This window comes from Ochotona princeps, chromosome 5 (genome assembly GCF_030435755.1).
Source record: "Ochotona princeps isolate mOchPri1 chromosome 5, mOchPri1.hap1, whole genome shotgun sequence".
Classification (NCBI taxonomy): domain Eukaryota; kingdom Metazoa; phylum Chordata; class Mammalia; order Lagomorpha; family Ochotonidae; genus Ochotona; species Ochotona princeps.
Window position 1 is genome coordinate 94,729,138 of NC_080836.1, and position 26,064 is coordinate 94,755,201.

The window sequence follows — 26,064 nt, forward strand, 5'->3', positions numbered from 1 at the left end:
GTTTCAATAAGTACGAAAGCAATCAACTGATTATAAGCCAATTACATTTTATATTTGTTCACAGCTTTTCCTGGATCCATAGTCATTCAATACATTAACAAGTGGTGGAGAGTTCAGAACTGTGACTTTCTCTTGGTCGTAAAGGTAGTCAACAGAAACCAAAATCTTTTAACTCTAAACCTTTCATAAAGCCATGGTAATCCCTGCTAAACACCTAGACTGCAGCAACCCGGTGCTCTGTGACTTCTTAACCAAAATCCACGAGCAGAATCAACTTGTAAGGCATGACAAATCTAGCTTACCAATACACTAGAAATGATCAAATAGAAACAGGTTGGACCCTGTGTTTCAGTCTTGCACAGGAGGCTGTGTTTGCATGCAAATAGCAATTGATGAACTTAATCCCAAATACAGTACCACCGGTGATGGTGCCAAGGGCATGCTTGTGATGACAACGCTACCGCTGAGGGCAGGGTTTGCTCTCATTCTGCATTCATCTAAGGCTTTCCACTTCTGCAACTTTGTGCCACGCTCTCTATATGATGTATTTATATTTTTTGAGTTGCTATTTCTCACTTTAATCTCAAGTGCCAAGGAATAAGGCAAAGGAATAGGAAAGGAAAGCAACTGGAAGTCTGAAAATCTAAAAAGCCTCAGTCATCGGTGATACCCAAGTCATTGGTTCCCCATATGACTCTCAAGAAAATGAAGGCGTATTTGATGACTGAGGGCAACGTATCATGAGATAAATCAGCCCCAATGGCATTCTCTTGAACAGCCACCTTCTCATTTGCAACTTGAGAAAGGTGCTTCTGAAATTCAGCTCCAAGGCAGCCTGCAAAGTGGAAAAATATCTAACAAACGAGGGGTTCCCAACACCACAAGGAGCTGTTTTCTTAAAGTACTTCCCAGACGTAAAGGAGAGCTTTGTCCAAATGCAGCTGGGACTCTGTCCTGCAGGTTCTCGCTCGCTCTGTGTCCCCAAGTACAGACCACAAAGCTGCCTGCAATGCATGCAACTGCCCTGCCAGACACCAGTGACCTGGGATCTGATGAATATGTAGTAACTTTGCATAGTGGCCTCCACTGCTTCTGCCACTTAGAAATCCAGGCACACTGGGGAGAAACTCCTGCCTTCAATGGAAGGAAAAAAAAAACAGAGCATGTTGCCCTGAAATCTGCAGTTACAAATGTTGGCCTGTCCTTCCTTCAAAAAGGAAAGCGCACCTCTGCTAATCTTGGAGCCACTTCTCCCAAGCACCAGCAAGTTGCCTAAGAATGGAATAAGTGTTATGTCAACCACAGAGGATTAAAGCGGAAGAAAATGCACTCTAAACAAACCTTTGGGAGCAGACATCCTGCTGTAGGCTTCAGTGGGCAACATTTGCTACGAAGCAATAAGAATTTGCATAATTTGGGGGAAGACTTTGTTTTCAAAGTAATTCTCTTTTTCACCTGCTTAGGCCTTTACCGTGTATGGCTTTGGTTAAGTTTTGTTGATGGAGGCTCATGTTTAACCAACTGTTTTTAATTTACAAATTAAACTTGTCAGAAGTAGAAATCCTTCCCTTGGAACTCTTCCAATATGTCAAGAATTAATTCTAATGAAAACGGCATTGCCTAAATGCAGGATGGCCAGTCACTTATTTTATTTACACAAAGTCCTTCTCAGTTTCTTTGATAAAAGCAGCTAAATCTTTTTCCTCTTTCATGTTTTGTCAGCACTTGATTCCTTTTGTCCCTTGGCTATTTGCCTAGCTGTGGACAATAAGGCAGGAAGAATAGAAGCAGATTGTTGGAATGGCCCTCAATAAACCTAATTATGACATGTTGACTGCCCTCACCATGACACAGTCAGGGGACCCAGGCTTATTCAATTACCCTTGCCAGGTTTCTCTTTCAGACCTAAAGTTATCCTTTGACTGTTTGTATTTCTGAACAGTATTCATGTTCATTGTGAAAGAAAATCCCCTGGACTTTGAGGGGTTTTTAAGTTGATGCTGTTATTGTAGCTAATTTTTATTAACCGAATGATAACATGATAAAGAAATAGACTTTTGTTATGTAATAAGAACAAATCAGTGAGTGCTTAAAATTACACCTTGCTTTCCTTCTCCTCCAGCCAGCCTAGCAGCACGCGGAAGCTGAGTTAATAAACAAAATAATTTCTTCAACCTGCATGTCCCTTTCAACCGTGGTACTAAGTCTTGGGCCGCACAACAGGGCTTTGGCGTCACTGGGATTCCTCGTAACTTATAATAATAATAATAATCACATGATTTTGAAGTGTGGGTTTGTTGCTTTTTTTTTTTTTTAGCCACCAAGAATATCTTTTGCTCTGATAACACTAGAGAATATAAGGTCGTTGGTACCTTTACGGCAACAGCCATTTCTGCAGCTGTTTGGGTAGGCCGGATGGACAGTATTTAATTAAAACTCCACCTGCTGGTTGGAGGAGCTCTTCCCTCCTCACACACATTGCACCAGGACCATGCCAATAGTTCCCGCAAAGCCAGGGTGTAAAAGCTGTGCATAAAGTGAACAAAAGAATAGAAAAATGAAGGAATGCCAAAGATCACCTCCTGGTCCAACCTGGCATAGCAAATATGACTGCATTGCAGCTATAGTAACTCTAGGTAATTTCTTCTTTTTTTTCCTTTTGAGAAAATCACTGTTCCCTCCTGACAGTTTAGCAGCTTTTAGAATTATAATTGAGTAAAAATTAAACTACAACATCTAAATGTAGATGCTGTCATTTTTAAATCCATTTCCTTAATGCAAAATTCCCATGATTCCGATAAAAGCAGGTCTAAATATTAATCTATTTTGCTACTGATTTTGGAGTTTGGTTCTTATTTGATACCTAGAAAAATTACGTTTCAAGCCTAATGTGAGATACCAACTTCATAATGGCCTTGTGCAGTTAAGGCTACAGAATCCTCAGTGGTGTTTGGTTTAAGCTTTCTACTCTGCTTTCTGCTGCTCTGGTCCTATTCCTCCCAAAGAACAACAGTTTCATTTTCTCCAAATCCTAACGGGATGCTTTTAAGTCCAAACAGAGGGTATAACAAAACATTTGATTTAATCATTGCTTATCAATACAAGCCATTTCAGTGAAAGGTGTATTTGTCTTCAGTGTCATTCCGCACTTTTACTTTAGCATTTGTTGATTTCAGTTTCTTGAATGAGTATGAATTTACATTCACAGTAACTTGAAAAGTGTTCACAGTAGTATTTATCCTTTAAATGAAAAAGACCTCTTTTCACAGTATGGAACAGTCTGTGTCTTGCCACAGTAGACTTCAGGCATTCTTCTACAGTGTTCAGATTACTTTAATCAGCAAATGTAACCTTCTTTATAAAGAAAGTTTTTTTTTTAGTCTGTCTTTGCTACTTTAGAGTGGAAATGTTATTAAAATGTCCATGATGCCTCAATATTTTAACCCGAAGCACATGTATTTTTGCATTCCCTAAAATGTTTTAATGTTTTCATATAGTTAAACAGAATAACAAGTCTTCTTCGAATCTCAACTAGCACTTCCCTAAGAAAACATGGGGAAAAAATGAGTTGAGGAAATCAAATACAGTGATCCAGTACTGCTCACCACCCCGACTTTGGCAAAGCATTATAAATGCATTCTGTTTGAAAGTTATTCCCTTATCTCTCTACTCAACCTCTATTAAATAAATTGATGCCCGCACTCTTGTGAATGCACTCCTCAGAGCTCTGAGAACCCAATTCATGTAGCAGCATCGGCCAGAGGTTCGTCTGTGGATACAGAAAGGGGACTCAATAATTTGAATTGTTTTGATTGGTGTGGAATTACTCCACAAAAATTCTACCGTTGCCTAAAAGAGAAGAAGATCAGATTTCTTCCTTCATCTAAAGGTTAATGACAAACTTACTCTTATCAAACAAAAATTTTAATTTACAATTCAAAGTTAAAAATTGCAATGTATTTGATCTGAGTACAAGATAATTACTAAGAAAAATGGAGAATAAATTCTTTCATATTAAAAACAGTAGTCCTTATGTTATTCCAAAAGTATAAATAAAATGGAGTTCATTTTCCTAATGTTTCCATCTCATAATACTTGTCCTATCTTGTAAGAGATCTGTATTTTATAGCAGTATTTCCTTATATGTGCTTCTGGAAGCCTACTGAAGGTTTAAAAAAAAAGGAATAAAGCTTGAGAGAAATTATGTATCTACATGGTCATTCGGATATCCTATATGCTCTAAAAATTCCTCAAACCAAAAAAATTGCTTTCAGAATTCATTTCATGTACTCTATCAACTTGATCATGTATTCCCTGCAATTTAGGATTGCAGTCTCTGAATGAATCGTTGTCCATTTTTAGAATTTACAGCTGAAAACTCAGTATACGGTAGATGTTAACTTTTGAAATAATTTCCCTCTGTATAAATAAAATGGGAAAAGGTCTGAGGGGAGAGGAAACTTGGTAAAATCTCCGTCTGAAAGGTTATCACACTTGGCCTTGAATTGTCTGCAACCTAATAAGAGCTATTTCTTACATTCCTCACGTGCTTTAAAGCTTTGCAAAAAATAATGATTTTTATTTTAAAGGATATCCTATTTAAACTTCACAAATTTTCTTCCAAACTTTGTTTTGTGTGGAAATTTTTGTATTGACTCAAACAGAAACATATAATAATAAGTGTTTCTGTGCATGTTTAAGTCAGCGGTAACAAAGGAGGAAAAGCAGTTTTGATATCTGATTCAGTCTGAGACTTCATGGTGTTCACTGAAGCCTATATTGCAGAAAATAGCTGAAGTCAATACACCATTGACCTCCTGTCTCTTAGAACCCAGTTTCTAGCATTGGCTCTGCTAGCAACAAGAAATCTCACAGGTCTCTCTGCGGTGCCAAAAGAAACTGTCCGTGCTTGAGAGATGAGATGAGGTTACTATGCTGAAGAATCTCCTAACTCATCTCCAATAAAATCATGTGCAAGAAAAGCTTCCTGGTGCAATGGCTCAACTGGCTAATCCTCCACCTCTCACCACAGGCATCCCGTTTGGGTGCCGGCCCATGTCTCAGCTGCTCCACTTCCTTTCTTGCTCCTTGCTTGTGGCCCTGGGAAAGCAGTGGAGGATGACCCAAAGCCTCGGGATGCTGCACCAGGAGAAGCTCCTCCCTCCTGGCTTCAGATCAGCTCATTTCTGGCCATTGTAGCCACCTGGGGAGTGAACCAGCGGGTAGATCTTTTTCTCTGGCTCTCCTTCCCTCTGTATATCTGTGTTTCCAAATAAAAAATTAAATAGTGCCCAGCATGATAGCCTAGTGGCTAAATCCTCACCTTGCATCCACTGGGATCCCATATGGGCACCAGTTCATATCCTGGCTGCTCCACTTCCCATCCAGCTCCCTGTTGGTGACCTGGGAAAGCAATGGAGAATGGTCCAAAGCCTTGGGACCCTGCACCTGTGTGGGAGACCCAGAGGAAGCTCCTGGATTCTAGTTTCAGATGGGCTCAGCTCTGGCTGTTGTGGCCACTTTGGGAATGAGCCAGCAGACAGAATTCTATATCAGCATCTCCTGTCTATGTGCCTTTCCAATAAAAATAAATAATTTTTTTTAAAAAATAAAATCTTAAAAAAAAGAAAAGCTTCCTAAAAAATATTCTCAGACCTTTGCAGCCTCTCTGGAATCGAGAGCTCTGACAAGGGTGCAAGAGAACATACATTCCCAGCACGGATGAGCCAATGCCCACGTGTGCAACTGTGTACTCAGGAGTACTTTGCTATTTCCTCTTTCTCCTTCCAGCACAGGAAAGCATTCTTTTCCCCAAAGTCAAGACAAAGCAGGAGCTACTCATCTTCAAGGACATCAAAGGGCTGTGGATCCCCAGGCTTGCCCCAATTCCCTGACTGCCTGGAGACCCTTCTGTCCTCAAGTAGTTAGATGCCTGGGGCTTGCCAGGGTCTACGGAGAGCAGGCTGTAACCACAGCTTCCACAGACTGCTGGTGCTGGGAGAAGCTATAGCCCTCACATTACACAGAGTTCTCACACTTCTGGGGAGGATAGAATGAAGCCCAGAAGGGAAACTGATCATAGCAACATCTTCAGAGACCAACAAGAAGCACCTAAATGCGGCTTAATATTATCTTTACAGCCAAGGGAACTAAGAGTTCCCTACCATCAAGATTAAAGGGTTTGTCCCCTGCCCTTATCCAAAGAGTGGATGCTTCTTTTGTGAGGAGTCAACCCAGGATCCTTCTAGAGGCTCGTTAAGAAGACAAGTTTGCCAGGATGTGCAACAGCACACACGTAAACTGCTGGCTCCTTGAGTAAACAAGACAAGGCCCCTCTGAAGTCCCAGACACACGTGCACAGGGGCCATGCCAGACTCACACTGCACCCACAGGAGTGACCCTCACTCCTCACCTTGGCCAACAAGGACAAGGGGACACTGTGGGGCCTGGTGCGTTTCCAGTCTAGGAGGATCTTTTTGAGAAGTAATGTTTTGCAATGCTTATCTTTAAAAACCTAATTAAATTATCATGAGGGACCACTCCCGGAGCCAAGAAGGGAAACTTTGAGGGAAAGTTCCATCATTAGCTCTATGAAGAAATATCTGACAGGTTCCCTGCTTGTATTCACTCTCATGATTATATATATATATATATATATATAATACCTAATATATATGAACCCCTGTCAAGCTCTAAATGACAGTCTGGGATCCACTAGGAATACAACATCAAAAACACAACCATTTCTGGCACATGACTGGTGGAATGATTCCTGGAACAAAGGGAGTGGGGAAACCTGCCTTTGGTGGAAGATGCCTCCTCCCTCCTAGTTTAATAAGCACCATGCCCTAGCTGGTCTTGCTTACCAGCAAGGAGCTCTCTCATGGAAGAACTGATCCTGTCTGCTCACAGCAAGAACAGAATCTGCTGGGGTGTGAGGTGAGGGACATCAAAAAGCTATTCTGGGGCAGATGCTGGGGCACAGTGAATGAAGCCAAAACCTAGGACTTTCACACTTACATCAAAGTACATGACTCAAGTCCAAGCTACTTGGCTTATGATCCATCTTCTTGCTAATGCACATCTCCTAGCAGGTAGCACACAATAGCTCAAGTGTCTCAGACCCTGGCATCTACATGAGAAACCCTGATGGAGTTCCAGGCTCCTGACTTCAATCTGGTCAGCCTCAACTGTTACAGACATTTAGGAAGTCAACCAGTGAATCAGTAAATGGAAAAACAGAATTTCTGTCTCTCTCTCTCTCTCTCTCTCTCTCTCTCTCTCTCTCATTTTAAAACAAATTAAAAATAAACATTTTTAAAGTAATTATTTTGGGAGCCAACATTGTGACATAGCAGGTTAAGCCTTCATCTACAAGGCTAGCCATCATATAAGAAGTTCAAATCCCAGCTGCTCCACTTCTACTAATGACCTAAGAAAGCAGAGAAAGATGGTCCAAGTGTTTGGCCAATTGGGCCCCTGCCACTTAAATGGAGACCTGGATGAAGCTCCCGGCACCAGCCCGGCTCAGCCCTGCCACTGTGGCCATTTGAAGAGTGAACCCCAGTATATGTGTGTGTGTGTGTGTGTGTGTGTGTGTGTGTGTGTGTGTATCCCTTTCTCTTTGTAACTGACTTTCAAATTTTAAAAAAACCTCTTAAAAAGAGATTTATTTATTTGAAAAGTAGAGTAAGGTGACCAAGGCTGGGCCAGCCTGAAGCTGGGATCCTGGAATTCCATCCTGATCTCGCACACGGGTGGGTGGGGCCCACTCAGGCCAGCCTCCCGTGGAGGAAGCTGAATTATAAACGATGCAGTCAGACCTTGAACCAGCACTCTGATACAGGACACCAACATCAAAAGCAGTAGCTCAACACACTGTACCACAATGCTGACCTCTTAAACATTTTTTGAAAAGCATTCCTTTTGTCAAGCAAAAGTTTTCCTTCGTGTATACCTAAAGTCCATCACAAGGATCTCATTCAGCGATCACTTCTGAGGTTGTTTGGAAAGCACAGATATCTCTAACAGGTGAGTTGACAGGTTTTCACACAAATGAGGCAGAACCAGATGGAAGCACACACATGATAGCAAATACATATATGTGTACGTGTGTTTGTCTGCATCTGCACAGATGTGTGTGTGTGTCATACAAGCACACAACACATGCAAGCAAAGTAGGGAAGGAGAAGACACAACCTTGAGTCACATTTCTGTCTTTGTATGTTAGCTCAGCCCACAAACTTTTCATGGAAGAAAAGTAATGTTTGAGTAAACAGAATTAAAACTTGGGCTGGTAACATCATTTCCTATAAATTATAGTCTGAATGACAGTTCTATTTTTCCTAAAGTTCTTCCAAAAGGATTTCCAAGTACCAGAAATTTCAGTGTGAAAGATAGTCATTGTCTTTTCTAATGAATTTAATTTGGATTTTCATTTCTAAAAAAAAATAGAAAGGATTCATTTCAGGGGAAAAATTGTTAGCTTAAACTAGTAACATTAAATTATAGTAATTCAATAAAATGATGAGGGTTAGCCAACAAAGATTTAGACTAAATTTGGTTGTCTATGTCAATTGCATTTTATAATAAATTGTCTCTCTCCTTATCTGACCATTGTGTATATACTCACTAGAAATACAAGCTTGGGCAATGATTCTAATTTTCCTAAAAAGGACAGACAACATGAGACAAAGGCAACAAAGGCATGCCAGGTACGGAGGATCTGCTCTGATCTTCATTAGAGTTGTACCTCCCTGATCTCTCTGAATACTAGCTGGGCCTCTCATAACGCAAGATGGCCATTCCAGCTAACAACGCATTCTGTCTTCCAGAATGTCCCAAAAAACACCAGTTGAAAATTTCCATAGCCTAGAAGAAGACACAGATAAGCCAAGGCCCAAAAACGTCACTGACAAAAGCCCACAAACTGAACCCAAACAGAACAAGCCTTGAGGTCCCATCCTGGTCCTACCCAAAGTCAGTCTCCTGTGTATGTCCTGGGGACTGGCCTTCCACCCAGGAATTCCTTTAGCCCTTGTCAGCTTAGATATAGTTCTTTGAAATGTCTGACCTGATGTCCCCAGATTGCATTTTCTTTCTTCTTTTAGACATAAATTCAACAAGTATTCAGAGCTTGGCAGAGCCAGTGACCACAAGCAGACATTGGCTTCTAGTGGGAAACTATAGAAGTTGCTTTTCTCCTGCCTTCTGATAATATGTGTTGCACACATACATGTGGCAGATGTGCCCCGTCTGCATAAGAGCCAAGTAAATCTACCACCTGGAAAGTTTCCACACTGCATAGATTCCCAAGTCATATTTTGCCTTGGTATATTGCTACTCTGCCAGCAGCACTATGAGGAGACTGCTATTTATTTGTTTAACTTCTTGAAATGGACTCCCACCCTCTTCAGAAAGGATGTGAGACATTGAAAGACCTCAAATTTTTCAGAGTAATCAATAATTCCAGACACTGAGACCCCATCTACTTGGGAGTCATAAAATAAAAACCAAAGCATTTCCTCCAGATGAATTCATGGGTCCCTTTCTATTTCAAGAAATGTAACTTTACACATTGGAGGTGAGGCAGCAGCTCTCAACAAAACTCTGCCGGCCAGCATGCAGCCATGTTCCTGGAGCACAGCTCTACTTGTCACTTCCTTTTACTGATATAGGTAACAATGTGATGATGAATCATCAATCTAATGTCTGCTCACTCTACCACTGCAAGCCTAAGAGCAAAGCACTTTAAATGGCCAAAATTTCTGTGCAGAACATCATAATGACATGACAAACAAAACCTCCCCTCTTTGGGATTAACCCTCCCTAGTCTTTCTTTCCATGTGGAATATAGCATACTTGTGCAGGTAGTAATCAGACACCACAAACTACCAATCTGATTCCTTCCAAATTACGCGTAGAGCTAGGGGAGACAGGAAGGGAGGGAAAGCTGTAAGCTGATTTTTTTTGTTTTAATTCTTCTCAGCTATTTACAGACAACCTTAATGCCAGGCCTGTTCATGGTCCCTTTAGATTTTCAGAAGCTGCTTCCAGGGAGCACAAGAAGACAGACAGCCTCCACATACACCCACCAGTCTTCCATCTCAGCACAAACGAAAATTCTGTCACAAAAGAAACACACCTCCCTGCCTGAGACATTCTGGATTTGGGGACAAGAACAGTACACAAAGAAGGCTTGTTTTTGTTTGTCCAAATCAATATTTGGATTTTTTTTAAATAAATTCTTCATCGTAACTTGTTCTCCAGTTTCTGAAAAGCCTATTCTGAAAGGGAAGTGGCTTGAAACCTTCACTGTTTAATATTGATTGACGGTCACCTCAGGAGTTTCCTCAGGAGGGTTTGGGGAGGGCTGTTTTCCCCATGTAGCTGGAACAGCGCTTTCTGGCTCATTTCACGCACTCCGACTCCCAGTTCAGGGAAGCCAGGTACTCAACAGCATCAACAACTGGATTCCCAAGCATCAGATTTAAGGGAAAATAAGCTAAAATGATTTGAGGGAGGCAAGGTATGTGAAAAAACATAGAAAGTCCTTTGTACATAGAAAGCAATGGATACCTTCTCTCCAAAATTCATAAAATTAAAAATCAGCCTTTACTAAAATCAAGAAACCCATAGAGCATCAGTTGAAAAGTTTTAAAAAGTGTGGAACTTAAGTACAAGCCTACTTCTGCTCACTCTTACTCGGATCCCTTACTAGTTCAGTCTTAATTGGTTAATCTTAGGAGACAATTTCCCTCTTGTTACTGAACAATCAGAATGAGCTGCCTCGAGATTATGTGAAATGATCCATAATTTTGCCAGCACCAAAGGAAAAATAAGAAGACACCACGCAGAGGCGATTTTTGATGTGAGTGAAATGAAATAGTAAGCAAACAAATCCAAAAGCAACAGATAACTTTGAAAACAATTTCGTTGAGATTACAGGAGTGCTTCATTTGGAGACAGAATAGAAGAGCGGAGGAATTTCCAGAAGGTAGTCACTGTTAATAGAACTTTAAGCAGTGATTTCAAAAACCTGTATTCTGATGTATAGTGACAGAGGAAAGGGTTTTGTTTTTTCAACTCCAAGTGCTGCTTCACAGGCAAGCAAACCCTTGTGCCAGGCTTCTTAAGAACAACTCCACCATTTGCTCCCGGTGCAGAACCCAAATTCCACCAAAGCCAACAGCTCACAAATGCCATTCCCTTATTTTACAAATAAACTCACACTACACACATGCCATATGGTGCTGTCAGATTGGCAACAATCTAAATAGTGTTTAAAATTCATCATTGGCCTATACAGTGGAATACTATGCAGCTATATAAACAAGGTTGAGGGAAAACATCAGGCATTGATGTTGAGTAATTGTTGAGGTTTACTCCAAAGTGGGGGGAAAAAAACCACACAAGGTATAATTCATAGAGCAGGCTACTGCTTCTGCAGAAATTAGAGAGATAATATTTAAATGAGAGAACAACACAATCATTTATACAAAGAGTCTCTGGGAACACAGACAAGGTATTAGTAATTTAGGAGCAGAACTAGGAGTCATTGTAATCCATTTTCAAAGGTATATTTCCAAAAGTTGACAGAAAAATAGAAATTAGTGGTAAGTGTTATTTTGCGGCAAACATATTTGAAATTCAAGTACACTTTCTTCATACTAATGTTCATGAACTTTTTGAAGACCCGGATAGCTTTTGAATTTTGTATTAAGTGAATGTTTTACCTCGTCCAAAATAAATATGACCATTTAAAAATAAAATCTGAAAACACGGATATTCCATGTGAGTGCGTGGGTGGAGGGAAATTCAACTCTAAGAATAAAAGAACATTTCTCTTTGGAGGCTAAGATTTGGCCCACCTAATCCAGGAGTCTCCTTGCATCTCAAAGCCTTCAGGGGGCCAGCACTGTCCAGAAGGAAGGCTCCACGGCTCGCCAGTGAATTTTTATCAGTTCACTGGGGGCCTGCCGGCCAAGGAACCCCGACTGCCTGCTGCGACGCCTAAGCCGCAACAGCTGCATAAACTGGCTGTGCCCCAGCCTGACCTATTTCGAAGACAGGTCAGACCAGTGCAGGCGGGGATAAGAAAACAACTTTGCTTGCAGCCAGTGGCTGCGCTGTCAAGCTGCTCCAAATGGACGAAACATGGCGCAGGGAGGGGGGGCGCGGGGGACAGGAGCTCTTGGGCCCCCAGCAGCCCTGTAAGCCAGGCTGCCACTTCCTTTTTTTATTCTCATATTGCACCCCATCAACACGGGAGCCACGAACCTTTGGGACTAAACAGAGGGTAACGTGATAGAAAGGCCATTGAAACGTATCCTCCGGTTTAAAGAACAACACTTTAGAAAATTTCCTTGTAAAGTCTAAGCTGCACTGTTAAAGGAGAAGGAATTAAGGAGAGTCAAGCACAGAGAAAGGGGATGCATGTCCTCTCACACGCGCAGAGGCGAGGAAGTTTAAGAACAGCAAAGAAAATTGACGGGGAGATATGATGAGCGACTGCACTAAAAACAGTTACACAAAATGAAAGTCAGCAGTTGTTTCAGGAGTAAAAACGTATGTATGAGACCCATTTCCAGAAAGCAACTTGTCTATCCATCTCTAATTCAGCGAAAAGAAGCTGTGGAAAAAAGCAAAGAAAAGTTCGATTTGGAGCACTTCTGAAAATCCAAATTAATCTAAGAGAGGAGAGTAAATGTGCCGAACTGGAAGGAAAAGTTCTCGAGAAATCTCTTCTGACATCTCTTTGAGTGGTTTTCCAATTGTCTACTTTTCATTTCTCTTAAATTGATGAAGTCTTCTACATTAACAATTGCTTATAAAGAGTGCCTTGGTATAGTGAAAGTGGTGTGTGTGTGTGTGTGTGTGTGTGTGTGTGTTTGGTCTTCATTGTTTCTTCTAAGCCCTGAACTAAGCTTTTATGTGCCCTTCGGCAAAGCCCATCTGCTAATGTGTAGGTTGGTCACTTTCTCCATGTCCACTTCTTTTTCCTCCTTTAACTTGAGTTTGTGATGATTGTAAATGGCACGTAACATGCATCTCCCAGTGCTGTTCTCACAGAACTCCGAAGAGTTGATATGACACGCCATCTTACAGATGTTGAAACTGAAGTTCAACAGGTCACACCTGAAATGTGCTTAGTCTCCATTTCAGTGTAAAATTGGTGATGCAAGAGCAAGCCACTGTTTCCTTGGATACCGTCCTCTCATAAGGCAAGAAAAGACAAACAAACACTTGAGAACATGTTTAAATCAGACAAGAAACTTTAAATGCCTTAGTGACCCTCAATGGGGAAAATGGCCAAGTGGGAATTCAGAAAAAATACACTTACTGCTTTTCATACTTTGAAAAAATGAATTTGGCCAATTATTTTCTTTAGTTTAATTTAAGCTAAATTATGATAAGAGAGATACACTTGTGCATATACCCTTTGGCCAAGACTTCCTAAGCAGGATAACAGAGTTGGATACTGGGAAAACTTAAAATGATGCATTTGAGGGGAAAAAATGAATCTATAATTCTTTTAAAATAAAATGTTAAAAAATAGAACCTATAAAGGAAATAAATATATTAATGTCCACGTGACTGTTCAAATGCTTGGAAACTTGGTAAGTTATATCTAGAATAGTGCTTGCACAGTTAAGAGGGATATTATAGCTGTATTTTAGCATATCTTGGAGCCTATTTTAAAAAATCACAAAATTCAAATGTTGACTTTCTGCGAAAAACACAAATGTGTATGTGACCATATTAATACTTGCTGTGAAAGTGCACAAATTAAAGTAATTAATTCCATGTTGCAATACAGAGAAATATATTTTCCTTTCTTTATTGTACCCTAACTTACTTATTCTGTTTAACAGCATAACACCAAAGATATTTAATAGGAAAGATTATTTTTCAATCACAGAAGAGAACATAAAAATTTAGACTACTCTGATCAAGTTGATTTACCCGAAAGAGGAGGTATTTTGTTTTTGTTTTATTAAAACACTGTTTTATTAAAAATGTAATACTACAACCCTTGCTTTACCATATACTTTCTTTAGAGGAAATATACAACAAATTATAAATTTTACATCACTATCCTTGGAGAAGATGTATTTAAAAAAATAATAATCACTTCTATAACAGAAATTATGTTAGTGATTTTTTTCTATCAGAAAGGAAGAATGAAAAGCAGAACATAAAGGCAAAACTTCTTAAAGCCTATTATTTCTCAAATACTCCAAGTCCACAATTTTAATATCTGCTTTGGATAATGGCCCTTCCAACTCATCTCCCTTGAACAAGGTTTTACAACAATACTAAGAATTTTGGTAACTGTGCACGTTCCAACTAAAACTGGAAACCAATCTACTTTATATTTTTCAGAACATAGTTATTGTAGGAGAAGCTTCATTAGATGAGAACAAGTGTGCAGATTGCTGCAAAAATGCACAATGCCATAGGAGCTCAGTGCTTGGTGCCACACTGCAGACAGAGCTAAAAGCAGAGCTGTGTCTTGCCTTGCTGAAGATTGATGTGAAAGGAACAAACACATCTTTCCTAACAAGACAGGGGATGGCCACGGGGCAATTCTGTTTCCACTCTGGTGTTCACCTTCAAGGAGAATGCTAACATCTAAAACTCCCTTTCACTTTTCTCTACGCCCTTCAGGATCACAGCTCCCCAGCCAGGCAGTCAGTTCTAGGAGCAACAATTTTATCTTGATGCTAAGAACAGGTTCCAATTGGAGCTGTATTCTGCTTGTCCCCTGGCAGTGCCTAACTAGACAACCTAAAACCCAAGTGGGCAAAGTCACTTCAACTATGTGTGTGTATGAACTCTACATATATACACATAAAATAAACAACAACAACAAAACTTTTCTGGATCCAAGACAGAAGAATCATAACAGATCTGAGTTGACTTCTAACTTTCAACTTAATCTATTTCAGGTGGTTGTTCTACATGCTAATGACTGGTGCTAAACTTTTTAATCTGAGAGTATTTAAGCATGGGTGGATTATTAGTTAATTGTGTTATTGGAATATGTTGGAAAGCATCCACTAATAATTCTGCTATGTGTGTCAAGATCAATCTCGCTCAAAAGCAAACAAAGAGTAAAAAATAAAATAAACTCTATGAGCACAATTCTTTCATACTGAAATGTGCACAGAGAAGGCAATTAAAAAAAAAAACTTCACACATGGAAAAATCCAACATTCAATAATTAAATATCCAAAGGCTAAAACTGGCACAAATTTCAGAACCTAAGAGTGACTTCTTTGAAATTTATCAATCAACCACAGAGAGTACTTCCAAAAGGCCCTTGCAGGAAAGTTTTTCTTTCCAAATAAAAGAAAATAAATTTATGCTAATATATTGTGCTCTTACACAAACCAACATAAAACAAACAACAATTTAATAATTCATCTAAAATTCAGCAGCCAATTGAAATAGCCCTAGGATGATTTAGCGAAATATTTTTCCCAGTACTTCATGGTTGAGTATGAAGTAAGGCTGTGCTATTGCCTAGAAAACTTCTGACTATAGAAGTACAATCCATAGGACAAACAAACCTTTATTTTGTGCAATTGGATATGGTTCAGTGCCAAAATAATTCTAGGTCGGACCAACTTGCAAATATATTCTAATAATGCATATTCCACACACACAACATTCCCACAGCATAGAATTTAAAAATCTACAGGCAAAATCATCTAGCCATCTACCAAAAAAAAAAAAAAAATACGGAAACATAGGCAGAAAGATGTACTCAATATAACTGCAAAATCCCTGTGCATTTAATTACTCCCCATCAAGTTTTACATAAAAAAATCTGAATTTTCTTTTCCTGTCACTGCCAGTTTGGGAGGCAAGTGTAAATAGAACTTCTGTATTGAGAAATTTAACAAGGGAGTAGCTGCTTCTATGCTCTCCCTCTGAAAATGAGAATTGGTTTGATGATAAATTCAACATCTTAGCCTCAGTTCTAAACAAGAAATCACTATCAGGATAATTAAAAACACCCCGTGAGTCTTCCGTACAAACCTACAACATGTAACTGGTTCCAGTTCCTATTCCTGAAAAGTCCTCCTGAGAGCTTTCAGAGGAAAAGGAGGATTTTCCAAGACAGATAAATTGAAATGATCCTGCTTTGATCTCAGTGGTTAAGAAGCCGTCACAATGGAAGATGGCCACTGAGGGGCCCGCACTCCGGCCTTTTAATGCGTAACAATGGCATCAACAAACAGCTACTTAATCAATATTTGGCCAGAGCTGCTGAAAACTTCCTTTTCAGATTTTAATTCCTAGTTGTAAAACAGCGACCGAGTAGCCAGTGAGATAAGGCATTAAACTGCCTGCTTAATTGCCTTTTAGTGTCTCGGTAGTTATAAATGCAAATTCCTAATGGTTCTTTAATCTTTATTTACCTGCATAAATAAGCAGCTGCTCTTAGAAACCCACTGAGTTTAAACTTTCTTTTCTCCTTGCGGGCGGAACTCTCTCCCCCTGGGTTTGTTGCCGCCGCTCTAACTTATAACTTGCTTTTATTCACGGGCGACTTCAACGTTTCTCAGATAAGCAGCGATGCTCTCTGCCTTTTCCTGCGTCTATCTGGTGAAGCAGCCTGGTTCACAGGCAGCGCTGCCATCCACGTGACTGATCTCAGCATATTCCACCCGAGGTGCTTGCACTTGCCGGTTCCGCCTCACCGCCCGGGTGGGTTTTATTGCTCAGCCCTGGGGACTCTTAAATGACCCTTCAGTAATTATTACACACTTGATGCCCCTACCTCCTGTTCAGGGACTATCAACAATCAAATCAAACCCCAAAATAAACATACGATTTCAAGCATTAATTAGAAAATCTGCATGTTTCCAATAAGGCTAGAAGGTACTTCTGCAGCAGTCAACCAAACAAGCTAAAAAGAAAAAGCTACAAGCAGAACTGCTCTGTTTCCTTTCAAATTGGTGCAGCAGGAAAATCACTACAGCTACGCCAAGGAAAAGAAGTACAGCATAGGACTGTAAATCAAGCTGCGATTTTTCCAATCCTTTAAGAAAAAAAAAGTGACATTTCCTTGAGGGGTGTTGCAAAGATTAGGGAAAGGAAATTTTAAGAAGAGATGAAGTTGAGGTCTAAAAAAGTGGATCTGGAGAATGGGCTGGGCTGTCCACTCTAATAAGGGTTCTGAGGCCACAAGCCTGTGATCCTATATCCTGTTATTTTAATCTGTGGGAAATTCGGGCCTGTGCTGCCCTCCCCAACCCAACGCAAATATGCCCTTCCCTAATTTGGGGGGGTGGGGTGGGGGAAAGACAGGTCTCTGCATTCCCCTCCCTGGCAGCGCCCCCTCCGTGATAAAACGGCTCTGCGGTTAAAGGAGCGCTCTAAAAACTGAAAACTTTTTCTCCGTTTTTAACTGCTTTATCCTATGTCCACACAAAACGCTGAAGTCGCTTGCTCTAGAAAACTTCACACCAACTGACAAGCCACATGGAGACTCAAAAAAAACTTTCGCCACTTCTGCTTTCTCAAATAGTAATAATAATAATAATAATAATAATAGTAATAGTAATAACGGTGGCACTCTTTTCCACAACCGTCAGATTGACAGGGAGAGAAATCAAAGAAATAGAAAGCCCCGAGAGACCCCGTACTTGAGGTCTCTTGGCTGAATGAGAAATTGTTGCAAACCTCCCACGCTCACTTCTGATTTTAAACGAGGGTAAAGTCCTGTGAAAGTGTATCTCCAGTTGCAATCAAAACATCAATTTGGCAATCTGGCCTTGCTCCCCTTGCACTCCCAAAGTGCCACTTCAAAGCCGCTCCAACAAGTCAGTAATTGTAACGTTGCATCTAAATGTTTAAGCCAGAGACTGGCAGTCGCGTGTCCATTTACAGTCTTCATCTGTCTTCTAATTCCATTACGGCACAAAGCAAAAATGTTTCCCAAAACTCACAAACAGGAAAAGCGTCACGCTGTTGGAGGAGGAGGAGAAAGAGGAGGAGGAGATGACGAGGAAGGAGCAGTTTCTATTGATTAGCCACCGCTTTTGTGTTAAGGGCTTTCTTTAAAATAAGAAAAAAAAATGGAGGTGGTGGGGGGGAGTTGCAGAAATTTCACTAATGTGAGCCTCGGGCCAAGGAGAAAAAAAAAAAGGAGAGAAGAGAAGAAGGGGGAGGCGGGCTGTGTAGAGATGAAAGTGAGAAGGACATAAAGAAGGCGATTGAGTCGGCTGCAGCCCGGAGAGCTAAGCTTCGGGCCGGTCGGAGCGCAAGGGAGGGGGCGGCGCGGCGCGCTGCTTTGGCGCTGGGCGCAGAAGAGGGGGCCTAGCCCATTGTGGCGGCGCCCGCGGGCCCTCTCCGCCGCGCCGGGGGAGGAACAGAGGCGCCCATTGAGCAGCCGCGGAGCAGGCTGTGCCCACCGCCCCCGACGCCTCTGCCGGTCTTGGCTTCTCCAACTGTGCCTGTTCCTGCTCCGATCTTAATGCGAGAGTTGGGGAACGAGGGACGCAATATGGGTGTTCTTGGCGGTGCTCAAATTTCTTCTTTCGCCATTCTTTCAAGCTGGAGTGCACAGTGCCCAGGACGCGCTGGGACGCACTGGGGTGGCACGCTGCGCTGCTCTCCGATGGGACAAGAGAAACAGGGAACACTCCGGGAGGTAAAGGAAGCCCTCCGACAGAAACCGCAGTCCTGGGTCTGAGAACCAAGGCGTTCTAACCTCTTTCAGAGTGCCTAGCTCACTGTGGCCAGCGTAAGCACACCGTGGGATCAAGAAGATCTCCCCGGAAGGCCAGGTTCAACAGCCCCGGCCGTGCCCACCAGCTGACACAGCCGGCGAGAGCTCGCCGCAGTCGCAGTGGCCGCAACACTCTCAAGTCCCTCCTGAGTAAGCTTTCTCCTTCCCCTCACCCCCTCCCAGTCCTGGCGCTCGGAGAGCTCTGGACCAGCATTCAACCCAGTCTGCAAGCGGGGCAGCCTGCGATGCCAGGGCAACGCGGGGGTCATTTGGGAGGTTTGCAGACTTCAGATGACATCTCACTCCGTTCCTTTTCTCTGGACCAGCGTAACCCTGCAGGGTTCATCCGGAAAGAGAGCCAGAGGCGCAGGCGAGATGCCGTTGTATCTTCCTTGACAACCCCAAATTAAATTAGGCTTCAGCCTCCGAGGTGTGTGTGTGTGTGTGTGCGCGCGCGCGCGCGCGCGCGCTTCAAGGGCACATCCCCCACTGGGGAGAATACTCTGATTTTAAAAATGGTAGCAATTGCCCTTGAATAGCAGCCAGCCCAGCTAGAAGGCCCAAAAGACTAGAAACATTTTGTAGGTGAAATGGCCACTTTTTCCACGCTGGAGAGTCCATAAAACTTCCTGGCGCAGCAGCTATTGGGGCTCATTGAATAATTCATCCCTCATTGCAAGCCCATAATGTGTATTCTGGGCCCTTTGTGGGCCTGTTTTCTCTTCTTTTCTCCTTGAATTATAAAAAGGTTGCCTTCCTTTGTTCACATCAAGCTGCTCCAAGCTGCAGCTTTGTCTGGGCCAAGCTAAAGTGTGAGTTTCAATGGACTCTCCAGGCTTTGTCTCCCAAGTTCATCTCCAAGTGTAGATTGTGTAGAGAAGGGTTTCTTTGTAAAAGCTGGAAAAGTTGTACAAATGTTTGACCAGCTCATTTGCGACGTTTTGTCTCCCGGGCCTTTCTGTTGTCTACACTGCGAAGGAGCAGCCGCTCTGCCCCGCCACTGCCTCCAGCAACAAGTAGCAGAGCAAAAGCCACGGGCCTCCAGAGCTTCTCCAGCCGCTCTGGGCTCCTCTTCTCCCTACCTGCAGGAGCCCGACCCAGGGAAGGGTTGCCTTTCTTGCTTCCATCTTTCCCCCAGCCAGGTCTGGGCTAACAGCTGGGGTGTCTTGTCGGAGGCCAGGGAAGAAACACGCCCCTCCAGATAGAGAGGCCTAGACTGAGTCCCCGTGAGGCCGCTGCCAAGGGTGCAGCAGCCTGGATTGTCTCCCTCCTTTACTTGCTGTGATTTGGGGTGTTTCATCTTTTTTTTTTTTCTGGATTGAGTGCCTGCCTGCAAAGTGGCAACATTTCTCTCTATCCTTGCAACCAGGCTTTGGGTGTGTGGCCTCCAAATCTCATGCTCCTTTGAGGCTGTGCCCCTATTCTGTGTTGGTTTGTGAAGCAGCTGCTCCAGGGGGTCAACAGCAGCCCCGGGGCTGGACAATGGAGGGTAATGACACACCAGCTGCTAGATCCACCGTCCCACTTGGGGTATCAGTCTGACTGGCCACGGTAGACAACCTCTCTAAGCCCAAAATACAAAACTGTACTAAGCCCCACCAAGTCCGACAGATGAGAAGTCCAGGTGTGGAGGGGGGACGCGAGGGTTGGCTACTCCAGACCCTGGCACCTCTGAGGAGCTGTGGCCACCTGAGGGCTGACGGCTCTTCGCCATGCCCTCCCTTGCCACAGCAGTGAGCTCACACAGCTCCACCAGCCTCCTTCTTCCCTCATCTTTCTTTCTTCCTCTCCCCCACACCCTTCTCTTATTCAAGTTTGAGGAGGACTCCCAGCAGGCAAGAGGAAAGCACAAGGTACTTCTCCTGCTGGGAGGAAACCACCTCTTTAGGCTAACCGGCCACAGTCGACGCAGAGTGTGTGGTCTGCCCGCTGAGGACAGAAGGTGCCAACACTTCAAATCTCCTGGATGTGTAACCCTGAGCCTAAGTTCCTTTTGATTCCCAGGCACGTACAGACTAAACCCCACCACAGCCGAAAACCAATTTAGAACAAATCAAAAGCATTCCGTTTTGGCAAACCTACAGAAACATACATAAGGTGAGATAAAGGGTGACTTTGGGGGTCTGTTGCTCAAAAGTAACTTTGTCTCGCGCTCTCTCTCTCTCCCCTAGAAATTGCGGCTTTCCCGAGAACCCAGTTAGATCCCTGAGTGCTCTTGTACCCATTACCTCAGCAGCTAAGAAACTTCCTGTCCTGTTACACGTGAAGCCAACTGAGAGCACAGCTGGCGGTTCTAGAAACGAAGGGCTGAGGTGACCGGAAGAAGATTTGTGACACGCAACACTTAACAGATTTGGAGTTTAGTTCCACGGTCTCTTCGATCTTTCACTAGAATGCGCTTAGCAAGGCGCAGTGGGACTTTGACAGGAGTTGGGGCTGGGCGGCGATCCAGCCCCGACGTCCGGCCGCCCGCCGAGGCCTGGAGCAAACGGCTCCAGGCGCCGCAAGGCACTCACCTCGCTCGCTCAGGATGCCGTCGATGCTGTGCTTGGCTTTCTTCTCGCTTTCCTCTGCCTCCTTCCTCTCTAGGTCTGCCTCCTCCTCTTCGCCTTTCCCGAACTTACTCCTCAGGATGCGGCTGATGGAGCTCACTTGGGAGGAGCAAGGGAGAGCACACAATTGAGACACCGGGCTGAGTAGAAAGGAACCTTCCTCCAAACCTCCAGCCACAGTGCCAGCAAAACTGCCCCAGCTGCCTGGGTTCTGTGTGTTCCTGTGCCATCCATGCACCCGATTGTCCATCTAAGCTCGAAAAGTCAGAGCCTAGGAAGGCCCTGCATCCGAATTAAGCCCTGGAAACACCCCTGTCCTCCTGCTAAGAGGCGCTCCCCTCCCGGACTCCACCGAATGGGTGGACTCTGGGTCTTCTATCTAAGCCAATCCTTGGGCCAGCCTCTCTGCGCCCTCCGCCTCTGCACCTGAAGGCAGTCTGGGCAAGGGTCGAGATGGGGAGCGCGGGCCGTCCGCAACAAGGGAAGAAGACCCCAGCGGACCTGTCCGCTTCCAACTCTTCTTTGGGGCTGCAAAGAGTTTCCATTTCAACGGCAGAAACGTTTCCTATTGTAGAAATCAAAGAAAAACTGCACTCTCTCCCATTTATTTTTTCCAGATTCCAGTCGGGTAAACAAATCCATGTTCTGAAATACATCGTTCTTGCTAGAGGGGGGTGGAAAGGGAGTTTCCTTTTAATTAAAAACAAACTCTCCCGCGCGCCCTCGCGCTGCCCTGCGCTGGCTGTCTTCTCCGTCCGCCTCTTCCAGGCTGCCCCGGGGGCGCCGGTGGGTCCCTGGGACGCGCGGGAAAATCGACTCTCCGCCGAAGCTTCCCTTTCGGAGCGCACGAACGGCGACGTCTCCTCCGGCTGGGGCCCCTCTCCCTTCCAATGGGGTTACCAAAACATTTGTTTCTCTTTAAAAGGGAACATCAATATTAATAAACGCGTGGCCTCCACCTCACGTGTCGTGTCCTGCCTCTGCAACAGAAACGCTCTTCGCGGAGATCTCAGCCGGGGTTCTCAAGCCCTCGGCCCCGGGGACAAGCAAGCTTACACCTCGCTCCACAGAACGCCAACAAAGTCTGATTTGGAAATCCTTGGGGGCCTTGGCAGAAACCACCTCCCAATAGCTTGGATAAATACTTGGGGCGACTACGGCTGGGGGAGGACCCATGCGGGTCACAGCAAAGGACCAGTGATGCTTGGGGGAGAAGGTAACGGGCCTGGTACCTGAGGGCACGGTGTTGCGATCGCAGACGGCGTCTTTGAGTAATTTGTCTCGGATTTCCCAGCTGAACATGCCTGGGTTCTCTCTTTTGTATTCCTCAATTTTCTTCTCCACGTCAGGCGTTGTCACCTGCTTTAAGGGAACAGGCAGGCGTTGGTACCCAGTCCTCTGGGCCAGTTGAGTGGGCGTCCTGCAACCTCTGGAAAGGTTCCCCCCTCATTAGCCAAAGGTTCCCAACTCTGAGACACTTGACTTTAGGATGGAACAAACAGGAAATTATCCCAACCCTTCTCCCCCTAATTTGCCTCCCCAGTGAAGTTGAAAGAATCCGAATGATTGTGACATCCTGGAAGTGGGAATTGTACTTTCTCATGCCTGAAAATCCAATGAACTCCTTCCAGAGAATACGTGGGAAAACGAAACTTGAAAAAAAGAAGAATGCTTGGAGGGGGAGCTGCAACCTCAAGTCAGATCTACCGCTTGCCCCTCTCCAAAGTGGCACAATATTTTCAGCTAAAGTAAAGAACCGAGTGAAATGAAAAAGGTTAGAAAAAATTGGTTGGAAAAAAATCAGAGTGGATAACCTATATAAACATTCCAGAAAATTGCCCCCTTTCCCCAAGAATTTCCAAAGACATTTGGAGAGGTTGTGAAGGTGTCTGGGTAGAGAAGGGGTTGGGAGTGGGGGAGGGGGCATTTGGAAGTCTCCAGTTTATCGGAACCCTCTGGATATTGCCCAACTAGTGGCAACTAGAAAATCCTGTAGGCCTTGCCTATGTTCAGGAGAAAAGGCAGAGACTGTACTATTCCCTCCCACTCAGCGCTTGCCTCTGTTGACTTTCCTTTCTGAAAGGCAACCAGGAAAATGCAGGAGTAGCACAAAACCAAGCCCTAGGTTCACGACAAAGAAAGCTCTCAGAAAATGACTTTTACTGGGGGCAGACAGGGCAGAGGTTGGGGACAAATCATCAGAAAACCCAAAGGGCTCCACAGAGTGCTGTGGGGGCTGGGAATACGCCAGGAAAAGAAGTCTGCAACAGGTGGACACAGATCGCATCAGCGAAATCACTCCTTGAGAATTCCAAGGTTCCCGGTTCCTTTTTAAAATGTTGCTTTCTCCCCTTTGCCAAACCATGCGTCAGAGATTGTGAGGCTCTGGTCATGCCTGAATTCCTCCCACTCCCGCCAAAGCACACGCACACAGCAGCCTGCCGGCCGCACACGCATCCGGCTCTACATAGAAAGTCCGCAGCACAGCTCTTGCTCCCAACCCCGGGAACCCAAAGGCGTAAGGGCCCGGCTCACCGCCTCACCTTGGGCTTGCTGCCTCCGATGGCGCCGGGTCGGATGGAGCCGGTCTCCTGGTACCTGCACAGGATCTTAGAGACACAGCCGTGGGACACTCGCAGCTGGCGCGAGATGACGCAGGGTCGGATCCCGTGGTGGGCCATTTCCACGATCTTGTGGCGGATATGATTAGGCAGCGGCCTGCCGTTGATGAACACACCGCCTAGCTGGTTGACTCGGCCCTGGCCGAGCGGCGTGGACACTGAGCGAAGGTGAGAGAGAAGGGCAAGGAAAATCACTTTAGAAGAAGGAGAGAAAGCAGACTGGCAGAGGAATCGACCTCAGATCTCACATTCCTGGCCGGTCCATACTGTACAGCCCTACACAGACCTTCTGTTCAAATGGTTAACTTAGAACAATTGGAATAAGATAAGCCCTCCCACCCCCCAAGAACCTGTTTTTCCTGGGGTCTAGCCGATCTGTTGCCTTGGAGCTAGGCCCCAGGGCTGATAGTGCTTGCTCTAGAAACCTCTTCTGATTCGGAGAAATGCACTTAGGCCCTGGCTTTGGCGACCTCCCCTCCCAGTCTAAGGGATTTGGGCTAGATGACAGCCTCCAGCGCAGCAGCCAAGAGACCCAGGCAGCCCCGAAAAAAGACGCAGGCGGCCGCGCAATCACCTGTTACGCTTCCCAACACTGGCGGCCACGGGCGGGCCTGCTCGGCGCGTTCCCGGCCTCCAAGGGCGCGCTGAGCGTCACCTTCTCCTCTGGACCGAGGGCCAAGGGCACCACCAGAATCCCGTTTCGGGCGTCCTAACCTCGCTAGCCGTTCCGCAGAGCCCTGGCTTTGCAAAACTTCCTGAGACCAGCAGCTGACTGGAAGGCGATTCCCTACCAAGTGACAGAAACTTTCCCATGCCTCTTGGGACAGGCGGAACTCTGATTCGTGCACGAATACGCAAAATTCCAGTGTGGACAGCCGGCCGAGCGTTAAGCCAACCACAACTTTGCACGGCACGAAAATTCTTGACCAACTAATCAGAAAAATCGCGCACGCACGCACACACACACACACACACACACACACACAGGGCGAAGCCAGGACAAGTGTGCAGCGACTGTGGCTGGACTGAACGCATGGGAGCTGCTCCTGGACTCAGAAGTCGGTTCACCCCTTCCCCACCAAGGCATTTTCAAAACAGTCCCGGAAAGCGGACCTGGCCTGGTTGCAGGCCTAGCCGCAACCAAGCCCGGGCAACCTCGCTCGGTTCGCAGAGGAAAAATCCGACGGGACTATTGCTTCCTGAGGCGAGGGTAGGGGGTGGGATAATGGGTGCACTGGACACAACACAGCAGCTGAGGGAGACCTGGACTGGGTGGAGCGGTGGAGCCTAGGCCGAGATCCGTGCGGCGCTAAGGTTCTGCCTTACCTTCCAGCGGGAATCCGCTGCGCGGGTAGTTCTGCCCCGGCCCGGGCCGCATCATCCTGGGCACAGCGCCGGCCAGCGTGGTCATCCTGGGGGCAGCTTCGCTCGAAAATTATATCCAGGTGAAGGCGAAACAGCAAGGCGAGCGGAGCGCGACTGACCCTCGGGACGTCTCCGGAGCGGAAGAGCCCCTCCCCAAAACAAGGCTTGGAGAGAGAGTGAGAGAGAAGGAGGGACTCGGGAGGGGTGCTGCTGGCTTTCGGTCCTGAGGCTGGAAGCGGGGGAAGGGGCGGGCGACGAGGCCCCAGAGTCCAGGCTCCCGAGCCCAGGGCGCAAAAGTTTGCTGCTAGTCCTGGCGAACGGCTCCGCGGCTGGGGACGCTGAAAAGGGGGCGCAGAGCTCCAGCCCGAGCGAGAGAGGGGTGGGCGGGAGGGGGAGTGAGGCGGGAGCGCGGCCTGAGTCTCCTCCCGTCGTGACACCGAGTGCGGGGATTCGGGGTCGGGAGTATTTATTAGTTCTTTCACCCAAAGCTTAGTCAGGAGCCCTGAGCTGCGATTGGCCGACGGGGAGACCGTCCCGGGTGGCGGAGACACGCGCTGATTGGGCGACAGCGGCCACTTTCTCTTCCCATCCCTGGCGGCGCCCAGGCCTCCACTGGCCGGGAGAGGAACCTGCGCTTCGCCCCTTCCTCGGGAGAGAAGGGTGGTCCCCTGAAAACTGGGAGAGACAGCCCGAGGGTGACAGCAGCAGTGGAGGGTGCAGACTGAGGCCCAGTCGGTCACTCTCTGTGCTTACTTGTCTATCTCCTTGACTTTCTGTTTCT

The 26,064-nt window shown here is 45.2% G+C and overlaps 1 protein-coding gene across 1 annotated transcript; it reads right to left on the reverse strand.

Moving 5' to 3' along the window:
* Window positions 1–20,924: 20,924 nt before the first annotated feature.
* LOC131477946 (paired box protein Pax-3-like) lies at window positions 20,925–25,454 on the reverse strand. The gene is made up of 4 exons (XM_058664259.1): window positions 25,245–25,454; window positions 23,841–24,076; window positions 22,530–22,659; window positions 20,925–21,396 (listed from the first exon to the last, which is right to left on the reverse strand). Exons 1-4 carry the CDS (start codon window positions 25,327–25,329, stop codon window positions 21,134–21,136), a joined length of 714 nt encoding a protein of 237 aa, XP_058520242.1. The 5' UTR covers window positions 25,330–25,454; the 3' UTR covers window positions 20,925–21,133.
* Window positions 25,455–26,064: the final 610 nt, after the last annotated feature.